This window comes from Panthera pardus, unplaced genomic scaffold (genome assembly GCF_024362965.1).
Source record: "Panthera pardus isolate Hobbes unplaced genomic scaffold, ASM2436296v1 HiC_scaffold_26, whole genome shotgun sequence".
Taxonomy (NCBI): Eukaryota; Metazoa; Chordata; class Mammalia; order Carnivora; family Felidae; genus Panthera; species Panthera pardus.
In genome coordinates, this window is record NW_026526832.1 from 22,565,884 (window position 1) to 22,582,026 (window position 16,143).

General features: G+C 54.0%; 1 protein-coding gene across 3 annotated transcripts in view; it reads right to left on the minus strand.

Moving 5' to 3' along the window:
- The window catches only part of KLHL29 (kelch like family member 29), a 311,078-nt gene that overhangs the window by 139,599 nt on the left and 155,336 nt on the right, over positions 1 to 16,143 (minus strand). For 2 of the 3 annotated variants that reach the window (XM_019450776.2, XM_019450763.2), the window contains exon 3: positions 5,683 to 6,012. In XM_019450776.2, coding sequence (XP_019306321.1) covers positions 5,683 to 5,967 — 285 coding nt within the window. In that variant the 5' untranslated portion in view covers positions 5,968 to 6,012. Of the gene's footprint in view, positions 1 to 5,682; positions 6,016 to 16,143 lie in introns of all 3 variants that reach the window. The other variant, XM_019450767.2, reaches the window with a different exon arrangement.

Below are 16,143 nucleotides of genomic sequence, written 5' to 3' on the forward strand. Positions count from 1 at the left end.
GTGAAGCACAGATGTGTGGGTGAGGCCAACCCCGACCAGCCACCCTGAGCCAACCTGCAGCTGACCGCATACAAATGAGAGAGTCGGCCCAGACCAGAACCGACAGCCAGCTCACAGAACTGTGAAGGTTTAAGCCACCAAGTTTTTGAATGATTGTTCTGTAGCAAAAGCTAACCTAGGTGGTTTACCCCTTACAAATGCGGTAGAATGCAGAGTGTTCTCCCTTCTTTTTTGCCCCTTTAGTCACAAATTTGAGTTCAAGCCACTCCGGTCCGCCTTCCCTGGACTGTAGGTTTTGAAATGGATGCTTTGGAAATCAGGGCATTTTTCAACTGTACACATTTCATGACTGACAGATGGGTTTGAAGTCAATGAAGATACAATCCAAACCGTGGCGGCACCTCAAAGTGCAGGCAAAACCCATCAGCTCGGCACGAACATGCACAAGCTGCCTCACGATGCGTGATCAGTGCCTGATAATTTATCACGAGGGAAATCACAAATTCTCATTCACGGAGCAAGAACAGGCTTCTGGATAAAATCACGCACAGTCTGGAAATTCACCACAAAGGGGACTGGAGGGATTCTCCCAACCAGTGTGAATACAAGAGTAGAGGGTGGTCTGCTTCTCATTCTGTAGCTGTGCAAAAGCGTCCTTATCCATTTGTGGACACCGGAGCCACACGAGGGGAGGGGCCCGCCAGGCAGGGCTTTGAGGTCATTCCCATGATTCCCCACAGAAATCCCAGATCATCTCCCCCACGCAGGGCATCTCTCCAGAGAGTTTAGAGGGTACGAGGAAGACGCTGTTGCCGGGGCCGTCTCTCTGATGACATATATCCACCCTAAAAGTGGTGGCTCATAAATGTAAAAAATCTGAGTGTTTGGCGCTCAGAGGATGGAGCCTACAGACCTCACGGCCCCTTTCGGTTTTCCTCAGGCCTCTGACACAGGCTATGTCTCTCTCTTCCCAGCCCAGATTTATTTTCAAGGGCTTAGCTCCACGGAACGATGGGAATGTTTCAGCACGAGTGCTCCTGACCACAAGGAAAAAAAGCCCCCAACACATTTCGCAGGCATCAGCCAGGATTCTGCAAGGTCCGTTCTTTCAAGAACGAAATTGCATTTTATGAAGCCGTCCCTTTTCTGTTTCATCTGTCAGGCAGGTTTGCTGAGAATAATTTAAATTTCATGCAGCAGCAACTGCAGGACAGTGGAGTTTCCTTTCCGCCCCACGAACAGGCCTGGCCCGGGAGTCATGGTCCAGCTTCTCAGCTCCGCCTTCCTGCCCCCGCCGCAGGGGGCTTGACCACCCTGCAGCCCAGAGTGGCAGCGGTGGGCCAGGAACAGGGCTGTCCAAGCTCTCTGTGACCTCATGCCGCCACAGTCAGGGGGAGGGGACGGTCCAGAGAGGGTCCTGCCAGCACCAACTGCCTGGGAGCCGGGTTTACCCGAATAGGACAGATACTTGTCTGACCCAATCTCTGATTTAGCTTTTTAAAATGACTTAACCAATCCCCACACCATCTTTGCGAGGAAGACCCTATGATTGTTCCCATTTTATAGACAAAGAAACTGAGGTTCAGAGACATATTCATCTCCTGGGAGGCAGAGGTCAGATTCAAACCCAGTTCTGCCATGGTTCGACAGCTTGAAGCCCTCACTAGCTGTACGATGGAGAGTCGACAAAATCTTCGGGCTAAATTTTCCTACCTAACCCAAAAAGTAAATATGCCCATTTTCTTGCACATTGGTATCTGCTGTTGAGGAGGTGGATGGAGGGATGGGAAAAGTTACCGTAACAATGCCACAGTAACGGTTACCATGGAGAACGCGCTGTGCCAGGCGGCCTGGGGAAAGGAGGCAGCCCAGGTGGTCCATTTCTCACTCACTGGGGGCCCTTGGCAAGTCTTGTTTTCTCTGAGCCTCATTCTTCTGACAGGCAAAATAGAGAGGCCGGAGGGCACGGTCACTATGTTCCTCTGAGGCTCTGGGGACTTGCGGGCGTGTGTGTGTGTGTGTGTGTGTGTGTGTGTGTGTGTCTGTGTGTGTGTCATTTGGTCATGCCCTCCCCTACCTCAATGGCCCAGAATCTGTGCTTGTCCAACTGGCCTTTCATCAAAGACCAGCTACAAATCCTCAGGTCACAGAAAAACGAAGAAACATAAAACTCAACTCAGGCCTAAGGCAGCGGTGACAGAAAGAATTGTCATCACCTCACTAACCAGCCCCAGGGCACACAGCCAGCCGTCCCTACCCTGGGGAGCTGAGACGGTCCCCCCATGGCCTGGAAGATGCAGTCCTAGCACTGAGAGTGAGAGGGTGAGCAGGCCCATGGGACTAGGGGCAAGAGAGGGGACAGGCTGTCTCTGCATCGGTGGCGATGGCATCGGATGCCACTGGTGGCCCCCAGCCCCCAGAGAGATGTGACACCTGCTCCATGCCCAGCCTGGGGGGACGCTAAGGCCTGGCAGCACTGACACTTGTCCCCGAGAGTCACCTTGGGGGCCTTTCCCTGAGTCCTTGGGTGTGACCCTGGCCCGCTCGTGGTGCCAGACCCTTCACTGAGGAAGGCATGCCGGTATGTTCAAGCAGCCATCACCACACTCCAGGGCAGCAGGAACACAGGGCGCTGCGCCTGGCTTCCACGCAGCCCCCTCTCTCAGCCACCTTCCACCAGAGTAGGGTCTTGGCCCTGGGTACACACTGGGCTTTCCTTGGAGGAAGGGGTCCAATGGCTGAAAAAGCTTTAAAATCCCTTCACTCCACTGTCAGGCTTACCGGGCAATGCTGGCTTCAGGGTTAGTCTGGGGCCCCCTAGATGTCCTCCCTCTAGCTCTTCTTGCTGCCGTGTCCCCTTGGTCATGTCATGCCTCCATGTCACAGATTGGTGTGAACGGTAACCACTCAGAAACACAAGGTGCTTTCCCCGCTTGTGTGGGGCCTACCTCCTGTTTCTTAACTGAAGACCTACTTTTTTCTCTTGGTGAGGTTGGAAATGATCCCTCTTCCTTCCAGGGGCATGTCCTTGTCCCCTAGGCTTTACCTGGGTGATAGTGACAACGGCGGCTGTGGTAAAAACCCCTATACAAGATTTACCACGTACCACTCGGCTCTGTTCTGAGCACTTTATATGTATTTTAACTCACACGATCTTCACAACTCTGGCAGGCAGGTAACACTACCTGTTCCCATTTTATAGAGCAAGGCACAGAGAGGTTAAGTAACTCGTTCAGGGTTGCTCAGCTAACAAGAGATAGGGCAGAATTCAAACCTGGGCACCCTGGCTCCCCAGTCTGTCTTTATCCACAACACTAAGCTGTCTCTGCCAATAACCTCAATGGGAGAGACATTCTCGGGTCACTCAGTCACAGTGTCCAGGCCACAGACTTGTCATATCCTGACCTATGTGTTTGCCAAGGGCAAGTGCTAGCCCTTGGCTACTCAGTAAAGATGCAGCTTGCTGACCAGGGAAACCACAGATACCCCAGTTTGGGCCTGCCTGTCAGTTGATGTGGTGCTGGCATGGGGTTAGACAAATAGGCAGGGAGACAGGCGTCTGGGGGGGCGGGTAGCAGCTTGGCCAGATGGCAGAGAGGCACCGCCATGGCCCAAATTCAGTGACAGCGTTCTGGACAGAAGCTGCCGCTGGCTGCTGTCTTCCTTTTCTGCTGCACACCCCATTCTCCTGAGCACCTCGAAAAATCCCAGATGTAAGCAGGTACATTTCTTTGACCGGACAAGCCCTTGCAGGTCTGGAGCAGGGCTGGAGATGGTAACAGAGGGGACATGTGCCAAGGAGCTGGCTGTCCCACGGGCATGAACTTTTGGCCCCTTCCCCTATCAATGCAATGCTCCCCAGCTCCCCCAGTTGCTGTTTTCCATCAGAGGCTGGGTTCCTCTCCTCCCATGTGCTGTGGTTTGGGGCCCTGCCAGTCAGGGATGGTGAATATCAAGCTGTTTGGGAGCAAAGCAGGAGCTGTGTGGGCGGGGCAGCCCTGTGTGAGAGGCCCTCACCACTGAGTCCCCTCCAGCTCCCTTGCCTGGAGGGCCAACCCCCTGTCCCTGGTGCAGCCTGACAGCATCCATAAAAAGGCCTCCATCCAGAGAGGGCAGAAATCGTCAACGGGCTCCCAGGTCCAGTTTCTCTCTCCCGACCCGGAGCCCCCAGTGGTCAGCTCCAGAAGCTGCCATTGTCCAGATGGCCAACAGCTGGCCTTCTGAGTGGCCGCCAGATGTGGCTGGCAGGGCAGCCGACTGGCTCCACCGGGCAGAGGTCGCTGCATTGGGGAAGTTCTGGGGGCTGGTGCCCAGGGGAGGAATGCGTTTGGCTGGTCTGGGGGCGTCGTGCCCAAATAACTCTCTATCTCCTCTTCTGCATCCAACATTCCTTCCCTCCCCATCTCAGTGGGGAGGTGTTTTCATAACAGGAAAATAAAATCAATAAGGCACTGCAGCAAGATGTCAGTGTGCTCCGAGCTGGCCTCCAATAGCTCCATTGTCTCGGGCCTCCGCTGGGCTCTGGGCCGGCAGCGCTCAGTTATTAATGGGAAGCAGGGCTGAAAGGGAGTTTTGAAAATCACAGAGACAAAGGCACAGCACACCTGGAGTGCAGCTTTCCAACGCCACGGCCACCTCACAATGGCTGCGCCGGGCCTCCCCCGCCTTTAACTTCTCCCGCAACTTTTATGAAAGCAGGGAAGAAAACACTAGACACACACACACACACACACACACACACACACACACACACACACATGCACACATGCACGCACGCACACGCTGGCTCCTGGGAGGCGGCTGTGAATGGCTGGCCGAGGCAAAGGCGGCCTGCAGAGCCCCTGATCCTCCGAGGAAGCAGGATGGCCATAAACAGGCTTCCTGCCACCGGTGCGGGTCCTGGTCCCTGGAAGGTCCTGGCTCCTGAGGGGCTCTGAGCAGCGTGAGGGGGACCAGCTCAGCCTGAAGCCAGGCATGAGACTTGGTGACATTTTCATTTCAGTATCTCAGTCAGTAATGCAGCCTGGTTTCTGCGGTCATTCCCAAGGCTGGAGCCACCTCCAGAAGAGAGGGAATGGCCTGGAGATGATGCCCCTGAAGCTGACTGCTGGGGCCCAAGGCCTGGGCCCCAATGAAGGTCCAGCCTCGGACCAGCTCTCACAGACTTGGTGTATCTCAGTATCCCCAACCATCAGGTGGGGACAAAAGTAGCGATCCACGGGGTTACCTGAGGCTTGGAAGGCACAGTGGATGGGAGAATTCTCAGCAGAGTAGTTACCAAGTAGTAGATTTATGACCGTTTATGCCTTACTGCTGGTGACTACCTTCTTGCAAACCTAAGTCACTGGTGCCCCCGGAGCGGGGGGACTTGCATGGTCTAAAGTCACCTATTTAGGGAATCTTTATTGCCAACTTGGAGTTCACTGTCCCTACACAAATTAAAAAGCACTTTGTAAACATGGCATAAGACAACAAATGGCCTCAGCACCTGCTTGTCTTACAAGTTAGTCACAGAGAGAGACTTTACGGCAAACAAAATCATGTCAGCTTTCACTTGAACCGTCGGCTGGCCCAGCCCCAGGGATGCCAATGCTCTGGAGAAGGTGGTGACTGGTGCACAGACCTTCAGGGGAAGCCACGACCCTCTGCTCGGCTCCTGCTCGGAGGGGACGCCGGGCTTACCTTGGTGGTGACGGCGGAGGCAGAGCTGGCCACGAGGCTGGTGATGGCCTCACCGCTGCCGGTAGTGCAGGGAGCCGGGGCGGTGGCGGGCGTGGGCAGCCGTGACGGCACCACGGGCAGCGGCAAGAGGCCGGGCCGGGCGCTGAGGCTACTGGCTGAGCCGCCACCGGCCCCCGCGGTGGCGCTGCAGATGCTGGTGGTCCCATGCGTACCGTTGGCGCTCCACTCTCGGCGGTCCCAGCCCACGCGGTAATCTCGTTCGAAGCGGCTGTGGTGCCGGGACATCTTGCTGGGCCGTGGCTGCTCCTCACAGGGGAACAGAGGCCGGACCTGCTGGCACAGAGCGGAGAGAAGGGCGGTTTAGTCACACAGCAGCCTGGCCGGGACGCCGTCAGCATCGAGGAAGCATCTGCTCTGTGTGCAAAAAAGGGCTTTCCAACGATAGCTCATTTCCTATTCACAGCAAGCCCACAACGCATGGATCGCTAGCCCCACGTCACAGAGGGGGGAACAAAGGATTTGTCCAGGATCACGTGGCAAAAGTGTAGTAGACAAGATTTGAACCCAGTGTCAGTTTAGAGTAATGCTTTTTGATTCAGGGGCACCCGGGTGGCTCAGATGGTTGAGCGTACGATGTCAGCTCAGGTCATGATCTCATAGTTCGTGGGTTCGAGCCCCGCGTCAGGTTCTGCGCTGACAGCTCGGAGCCTGGAGCCTGCTTCAGATTCTGTGTCTCCCTCTCTCTCTGCCCTGCTCTTGCTCACACTCTCTCTCTCTCTCTCTCTCTCTCTCTCTCAAAAATAAATAAGCATTAACACAAAATTTAGAGAAATGCTTTTTGTTCTGCAGTGTCACACTCCCCCAGAGCAACGTGTGTGTGCTCATCTGAATTGTGGTTGGGATTTTATCCCACCATCCCCATCATGAAAACAAGGTCCCGTGGACTCCTCAGGCAGGCCACGCTTCCCCCAACCATGTGACGGGGAGAGCGGCCACACCTGTAGGCTCACTTCATAGTGGACAAGGCCTTTTCCATAAACCTCATATTATCCTCCCTGGAGCTCATGAGCCGGCCGGGCATGGCTCATCCCCAGTGTATGGATCAGGGAGCTGGTTGAGAATGTGACTCCCTTGAGGTCAGAGGAAGGGAGAAGGTGGCCAGGATCTCTGGCCTTCGGACTGTAGCTCCATGTAGGGCTCTAGTCTGGAAAGGGGTGAAGCCCCTGGGTGTTCAGAGTTCTTTATAACCTCCCCCAGGCGACTTTCGTGGCTATCTGAACGGCAGGCCCTCAGTGTTGTCATGGAGACCTAGACACCCGGGGATGCTTGCAGGGCCCCCTGCGGTATGAGAACTGGGTTTTGCTCAGAATTACAGTGAGTTGCCTGGTTCCTTGACTGGCCCGGACCCGCTGTCACCCTCAGTCACCAAGGATGAAAAGATACTGGGGAGGCTGACTCGGCTGGAGAGGTGGCAGCAAGGCTGAGGCAGAGGGGAGAGGTGACGGCAGAGTCAGGGCACAGGTGGCGGCCTGGGGAGGGCGGGTGTCTGCCTTTCGCATCACATCCTCAGCTCCGGTCACTGCTCAGGTGTGATTTGGCCTGCCCTGCAACCACTTCCTGTCTGGGGTGTGAGCTCCTGGGGGTCAGGGAGAGCTCCCGGCTCATTTTCCTATCCTGCAAATCCAGCTGGGTCATGGTGGGGGGCTCTGGAGTGACTGGCTAGTGGATGGACTGGCTGCCCTATTTTAAAAATTTGTACATGACTCTACTGTGGTCTTTGCACAGCAGGTCTAGTTGCCAGCTTCTAGTGCCACAGAGCCAGAGCCCGGGCCCAACCCTCGTGACCTGCTACCTTTGTTCTGCTTGGGTGGTTGGGGGCCCCTGGCAGCCACTGTGCCCTCCCTGGGCACTGTGCCCTCTGCCAGACACAAGGGGCACACCGAAGCAGAGCTGACTATGACCTATTAAAACGGACATGGGGCTCATTGTTTATTTTATCGTTATGCTTCATGGCTTACCTGCTGCCACCACATTACTGTTTCACCTATCCAATATTACATAATAAAAAATGATTCATAAAAATGAATCCCCCTTTGACCACCCCCAAACAGACTACTCTTAAGAGAGTTGTTTAAATAGCTCTCATCACTTTTCCCCCTCCTGCCCACACTGTGACCTGTTCTGATGTGGCTTTTGCTCTGGCCAGTCCTTGGGAGTTGTTCTCACCGAGGTCATGAGTGACCTGTGTGTTCAATCCCATGGGACACTCACACCTTGTCTCTCTCGACCCCTCTCACATTTGGCATGGCTGATCTCTCTCTCCCTCCTTCTAGAAACCTCTTCTCTGTGGCTTCCAAGGCATCATCATGCTCTCTCCTTGTTTTCCTCTTACGTGTCTGCTATTCCTTAGTAGTCTCCTTGGCAAGCTCCTGTTTCTCAGCTCATTCTTGGGGGTCCCCATTTCCCCCGCGTCTTGTCCCACCCTACACACTCTCCCTGGACAATCTTGTCAACTGTCATCGCTTTCCTGATGACCCTCAAGGCTACATTTCCAGCTCCCTGTCCATCCTAAGCTCCATACCTACTATTCTAGAGTCTGAAGTATAGCAGTACATGGTTGCCCCACAGGTACCTCAACACCATAGGTCCCAGAATTAACTCATTGTTCTTCTGCCCACTCATTCTCAGGGATTCCCTCTCGCAGGGAAAACCACCCCCATTTCCCCATATCCATCCACATGTTCAACAGTGAGGTCTTTGATTCTATGACCCCCGCTGCTTCTCAAATCTGCCCCCTCTCCCTCTGCACATCCACCACCCGACTCACAAAGATTATCTCCACCAGTGTCCCTGTTCTGGTCTTGCTCTTCTTACCCATTCTCCACCCAATGGCCCATGTGGTTTTTTTAAAGCACAAATCCGATCACCATACTTTACTCTGCTGCTTTAAATCCTATCCTTCAGAATAACGTCCAGACCTCTCAGTGTGGCCCAGGAGACACCTGAGGATTCCAGCATCACCATTCACCCTTCCCACCCCAGAGGCGATGCCCCGCCATTCCAAACACCTTTCTGGTTTCTGAAGGCATCAGTTCTCTCTCCGCTTGGGGTCCAAGTCAATGTTGCTCCTTTGCCAGGAATGGATTCCCACTCTTCCCATGGCCAAGCCCCACATGCGTGTTGGGACTCAGTTCAGGCTCTGATTCTTCTAGGAGGCTGCCTTGACCCACCTCCTCCAGATCAGGCAAGAAGTCCTCTTCTAGCCCCACCCCGGGTACCTGGCACCCACCCCATTCCCAGCATCAATGGCTGTGGTATATTTGCTACCTTGAGAACAGTCCCAGGTTTATTGTCTTTGTAATCCTTGCACCTAACACAATGTCTGGCATAGAAGGGTATTCAGTACACATTTGCTAAATGAACAAACAAATGCTTATTTTTTCTTAATCGCTTAATATTTCCAGAAGAGATGAATGCATTTGTGTGAAGGTGAGAAGCTCAGACACAAAAAACTTGAGTCTTCTGACTGGAAATTCCATGCAGGTATCAGGGTAAGGAAATGTCCTATCTCCCGGGTAAGTCAGACCTGGAGCCTCTGAGGATGGCTCAGAAGGAGAACAGAACCTCTGCATATCCAGGGTTAGCCAGGCCCCACAGCCTAGACTCTTGTTTCCCAGCATTTGCCTGCAAGGCTCTTCCTAATTATCAGCACCTCAGGGCCACGATTTCCCTAGGTTGGATCGTAAGTGTGGCAGAGATGATGCTGCAAAGCTCACCACACCGTGTCCTCTCTCCGACCACCCAGGAAGACCTCCCCATGCCTCCCTTGCAGTTAAGTTGGGAATCCCACGTCTGAATTCAGGCAGATAGAATGAGAGGGGAGGTGATGGGGAACATTTCCAGACCCTGTCCTCTAAGAGCATCTTATATTAACCTCAGTTCCCTTCACCTGCTCTGGCAACCTCGGAGATGCAGCTGTTGGTGGAAGCTATTGCCCCACTAGCCTCGGACTTGGAAAGATTGGGACATACATCTTCACTGTGTTAAGGTGCTGAGATGGCGGGGTTATTTTGTTACCGAAGCCTAGCCTTGCCTGACAGATCCACTAAGACAGCCCTTACGTTCCCACAAAACAATACAACCTCACATATTGTCAAGGAAATCATCTCCTTCCAGCTGGTGAGGATGGAGAGGGGGAAGGGCCCACAGGTGGGCAGAGCATGCTTGGGAGCGGGTCAGTGGAGCCTCCTTAAGCCCAAGGACATCTCCGAGGTCAGTAGATCCAGCCAGCTCGCTGCCTCGGGGACTACCTGCTGTAGGACACTGTGGCTCCATTGTACTCGTGGTCCCAGCACCCGCCCCTCCCCCCACCTCCTCCCGCTGCCCATCTTTTCCAGGCTCTGAATGGAGACTCAGGCAGCTGGAGGCCATGCAGTTTGGTTTCAGCCTCATTAAGTGTATTCAAAACAAAGGTCAAGTCTTTGCATGCCAGGTTTGGGTTAGACTTCATTCCTCAATTTAATTTCCCCTTGCAAACGGAATGAAAGAAATGTGTTGCACAGTTTACCCTGGGTGAGACGGCAGAGTGCCAGCTCCAGAGGTGGCAACTTTAGTAATTCCTGCTGGGCACAGAGCCAGCGTGTCAAAAAGGTTCGGCGTGCCCACACGTGCACCCTGGGTGGTGGTGGGGGAGGCAGCGGGAAGTGCTCGCTGGGGCGGGAGGGGGCCCCACGCGGACAGGGCGTCTCAGACGAGACCGGTCAAGCAATTACAGACAAAACACACACAAGTGCTTCCCTGTCAAGGTGAGCACCTTTTCCTGGCAGGCTGCTGGCGAGCTGGTAGAGGCTGGCACGGGGCCCTTTACTGAGGGACGGAGGGGAGTCTGAGCAGAGGCCATGCCTCTGACTGTCAGGTGCACTTCTAGTTCTGATCCGGAAACTTTGCCTGCTGCCTGTTCCCGGACCCCTTCCTGTGCTCTCGACTCCCAGATCTGAAACGTGCCCAGCCTCTACGCTGAACCGCAACTGCCCTTTTCTCAGTGTTGCGCAGCCTCTGAAAAGGAGGAGTCATCTGCTTGGAGGAAACTGTCTAAGAATTGGATCCAAAGCCTTAGGTGTTGTTTATTTTGTTTTTACATTTTCTGTGACATGCTTAGGTTGCCTCTATGATGATAGGAAAAGTAATGTGAAATGAAAGCCTTTTTCGTCAGTACTTTGGAGTCCCGTAAGAAATGGTCCGGGGCTATGGAACCTAGCGTAGGCATCCTTCCCTGCCAGGAGATAGGGGCTCCACCCCAGTAAGTGCCTGGTTTAAGGCTCAGTTCAGGCTCTGGAAACCCCATGGAGCTGAACCCTCTTTTGCTTATGCTCCAGTCAGATCCTGAGATCTGACCAGGCCCCAGGTGTTCGGGCACCTCTCCGGCCACCTGGTCAGGTTTCAGATCCTGAAACCTGAGTTGTTCCAGGTCATTGAGTTGTTGGGTTTCAGAGTGTCTCTGCAAGGGGGCCTATACTCCCTGCCCTGTTCTGAGTTCTGGAGACTGTCCTGTCTGCTCTGCAAGCCCAGAGCCCTCAGTGACCACTCCAGGACTCAGACCTGTGTCCCCAGGCAGTGGAAAGGAACCAAGTAGGGGGTCAAGAGAGCTGAGTCTGAACCCCAGCACTACCCCTAACTAGCTCTGGGAACTCAAGGATGCCTCAGGTTGTTTCTCTGGAAAGTGGGGGTGGACAATTGTACTGCCCCCAGCACCAAGAGAGAATCCAACCTGAACCCCGTGAGCCCTCTGCACCAGGCAAAGAGCCTGATCACTGGGCCATGATCAGACCCTAAAGCTACGGGGTGGAAAAAGGTAGGCCAACAGGAGGCAGTTTTCCAGGATGAAGACAAAGGAGACTGTCAACTATGAAGTTGTGTGTGGTCTGCTCTCTGAAACGCATGGCCATGGACTCCCTGAGACCCCTGTGCTAGGTGGATGGGAACTGGTAGGGTTCTCTGTCACCCAGGACCCCTGGGAGGGAACAGACTTGGTGAGAAAGGTCATCCTCAGCTGAATACCTGTGACCTGGGGGATCTTGTATCAGGAACCCCAAGGCCTGCCTGGTCAGATAGCCTTCTCCCTGCAGCTTAGGGTACCATGACGACTCAGGCCCAAGCTTATGGAAGGCCTGGGCCATCTGGGGCCTGAGGATGGCCTGGAGGAGGAGACTCAGCCGACACCCAGGCTCAGCCCCAATGCCTAGGCTGCGTCTGTATTTTGGTCTCCCGGATACTTGCTGGGCCCCAGATCAGTAGCCATGCCCCACAGATCACCTCAATATGAATTATTCATGAGTAAATAATTAAGAGTTGCGTGTGCCATCACTGTTAGCATTATCCACGCCGGGCTGGGGCATAGGGGCCACTGTCCAGGAGCCCACGGTGCTGGCCACGTGGACAAGCACACTGTACACCCCTGAACACGCATCAGGATGGTGGCCCTCTACATCAGGGACACCCCCGATGTGCTCTGGAGACATTGACATGCCCGTGTGCACATGCTGTAGCCAGGATCACAGGTGGCTAATGACCCTCCCCTGGTTCATGTCAGGAAGGCACGTGCAGCAGCAGGCACCGGCTGTGCGGGCCCTGAAGGCGTGATTAATCCACAGAAGGTAGGGGAGCCCGCACTGCCTCCAGACAGGGAGCTGAGGAATGAGCCACGGCCTGTCCAGCCCGATTGGAAAATGTATGATTGCCTCATTTGGGGGAGACGTGCTGCCAAGTCGGTTGGAACAGGCCATGCCCATCTTTCTTATTTTCTTTTCCCTCTCTGCATCTTTTAGCCTTTCTTCTGAAGCAAAATAATAAATAGCAGCTGAAACACTATCTTGGCAAATGCAACACAAAGGAATACTCCAGGTGCTTCTAGAGAAGCCGGTTTGGCCATGACTTGGCACAGAGGCTAGCGGGAGCTGGGGTGCCCCCTCGGAAAATGCTTCCCTGCTTCCTGGGGTTGCTTCCACTCCCACTGACCCCCACCCCTGCTGAGCCCCCACTAACTCAGAAGACTTGCTTCTGGCTGAGGCTGCAGGCATTCTCTGAGCAGCCCTGTCTTCTAGGAGCTCACAGAGGCAGGCCTGTGACCCAGTGATGGACTGGCATGTTCTGTCCCCCATGTGAGTGCTGCTCCTGCAAGGCCATGCTCCCTAAAGGCAGGACCCCCTCGCCGCACCCCACCCCCGCCACCTCCATATCCTCCATGTGGCTGGCCGGGCACAGGCTGGGCTCCTGGACCAACATGGTAAGTTCTTTCCAGTTGAGAACACACCGCAGGAGACAAAGGTGCTGAGGGTGGAGGGGAGAGGTGCCTGGGGTGAAAAATGCAAGGAAGTCTGTGTCAGGGTCCACCTTGCACTTGTTCAGCCCCAGAAGTGAGGCCTTCTCACATTTACCTCATTCACCTCACCCTGGTCCTGGCCCTGCCCCTAAGGGGGAGGTATTCCTCGGGGGCGTGCAGGTGTTCAGCACCTCCAGGTGGATATGAAATGTGCAGCTAGTGGGTGCACACAGAGGTGACAACCTGGGTCCAAGCCCCGTTCCAAGTCTTCTGGATCAGCTCAGAAGCTAAGGAAAGTCTGGAGCATTCACAGGCTCACAGCAGCCTCTCCCTGGTCCTCTGTAGGAAGAGTGACCTGAGGTACGGTTTTATCGTTTGTTTTTTCTCTTAAAATACCAAAGCCGCAGTGGGCAGGGAAGTCATTACTGTCACCCTTCCCCTTCTGCTCTGAAGGGGCCTTTCCCTCCTGTCTTGCCTTGCCCAGACATGAGGGTCTTCACGTGAACCCCCCTCCTCCTGCCACCACCATCAGTCATTCACTCAGTAGGGCAAGTGTGGAGACTGTCCAGCCCAGGTTCCAGGCTGGAGTGGCTCGTCCCAGCCTTCTCACTTAGCCGCTGGCAGGTTCCACCAAGACCTGTTTGAGCTGCAAGGTCTGGACCCACAAGCAGCCTTTACCAGGTGCTCCGGGTTGTGGAGAGAAGGAGTCAGGGCTGTGACAGCTCAGATTAGAAGCCAAAGCAGTGACTTCTGACCTCTGCTTCCTCTCCCCAGGTGGCATCAATCTCCATAACAGAGGGCTTTAGGGTGTCATCTTTATCTTTAAAGGAAGACTGGGCATGTGCTTTTGCCACAGCTAGCTACGCCTTTCTGTATTTCCCAGGCCTTGGCCCATCCAGAGCTTTGAGGGGGACACAACTCTGCAGACCTGAGACCCGGGGGTGGACTGGCCTCAGGGGAGGGCAGGGAGGGGCCCTTGCACGAAAGGTCCAGCAGTGGTCACAGCAACAACTATACGGCCTTACAGTGTCACCGCTCTCACCCTTCACTAGATGCTTTAAAAGCCACCACATCATTCGCTTCTCACAACATCCCGGTGGCAGGGATGCACCGAGCCTGCATTTCATGAGTGAGGAGAAAGAAGAGAAGACGAGGGCTGGGATAGTGGCTTACACCCCATAACCCAGACATGGTCTGTGGGTCTGCGGCGTTGTCCAGGTGCTTGCTGGGGTACAGAATCGCAGGCCCCACCCCAGCACTACTGGGTAGGAATCTGCCTTTTCGACAGTATCCCCCCTGGGGAGGGGGTGCTCAGCTGCAGGTGACAGCCTGAGACGTGCCAGCCTAAGATCTGCCTCTTTATTATAATTATTATTTTTTTTAACGTGTATTTATTTTTGAGAGAGAGAGAGAGAGAGAGAGAGAGAGGAAGACACAGAATCCGAAGCAGGCTCCAGGCTCTGAGCTGTCAGCACAGAGCCAGATGCGGGGCTCGAACCCATGAACCATGAGATCATGACCAGAGCCGAAGTCAGATGCTAAACCAACTGAGCCAACCATCCAGGCATCCCTGATCTGCCTCTTAACAGGTCCGTAGTCGGCCCTAGGACCCAGGCCTCCTGAACTCGGCAGTGCTCACTACTGCACCACGGTCCTCGGAAGGCGCTGGGGGGCAGAGGTATTTTGGGGAAAAGCCATATTCCATAATTACAGGGCTTAATACATGACCTAAAAAGACAAATGTTTCAAAATGCTTTTCTGATGATAGGTTTCAGGAAAAATGCCACCGATTCCTTTTCTGGGCACAATTTCTCACGTAAAAAGCAATCTCCCTGCCTTGGGAAGGTGGGATCCAGTGCCCGTTTCAGCTGAACAATATTAAAAGAACAAGCCTCTCATTTCCCTCCCTTCCCATGTGCACCTTTGCTTTGAGAAATCTGGCTGTGGGTTTTGATGTAGTGATTTTTTTTCGAAGAGGTGCACATGATTCAGAGACTTTTCTCATGGGACTAATTGACTAGGCATTTGTGCTATTGCTACTGGTGTAAATCATTATAATGGTGATAATGAAAAATAAAAAAGATATTGGAAATGACAGTTGGCAACATAATATCAGCATAAACTGAGGGAAGAAGGGAGGTGTGTGTAAATTAGGGGCTCGTAAACATCAGGATCGATGAGGCTGCTATGGCGGGTGGGTATGGTTTGATCGTTTAGAGGGGGATTAGCCAGAGTTATCATTACCAGGAGCCATCTTTGTTCCTCTGACTCCTTGTTCTTGGGGGCTCTGCGGAGGGTGGAATCACTAAAATCTGGAGCCTGCTTTCCCACGGCCCTGCAGACACACGACTCTGCCCCTGGGAGCTGGACTTCCCAGTCACCTCCCTTCTCCAAGCGGGCCTTCTGCCATCTCGCAGGCACGCCTGATTATTCCGAATCTTGCAGAATTGACTAATTCAACGAGATCTCTCTTCGCGGCAAATGGTGTTCATCAGTGACCCGAGCTGATGAATAAATCCCACTCGGTGCCTGGAGCCAGACCCGGCAGCAAGAGTTGCAAAGAAGAGAGACTGATGCGTTCTCTCTATTTGGCTGCCAAAAATGCTCTTGCAATTTGCTTTCTTCTAGACAAGAGTCTATTCAAAAGTCTATTTGGAAACATTAGGGAACGGCCGTCACATGGCCGGCAGATCATACTGACTGTGACAGGATATTATCTTCCTTGGGAGAGACTCCACCACGCTTTTATTTCCCTGAGTAAGTAGCATCTGATGGCTGCGGAATTGCTCCGAGGTCTGGGGACGTTAAAATCCCTGCCCAGAGCCAGTGTGGAACCGACAGCCTCATCAGCAGGCGGGATTTGTGGAACCTTCTCCGGCAAGCACACTGCTTCTTCCTCTCCACCTGTGCTGGGACCTGGAGGGCTTCTGCTTATCCGGAATGCCTCCCCGGGGGACCACCAAGTCCCGACCACCTCTGCTCCCACGAGTCAGGACTGCGTGCCTCCTTTTGCCTCCCAAGCAACACCCTAGGCAAGCAACTTGGGTGAAGATGCGTTCTGTCCTTTTCTTGTCAAACTGCATCAAATTTACTGACCACCTCTCCCCACCCCCATGTCTGGGTCTGTGCAAGCGGGTGAGGAC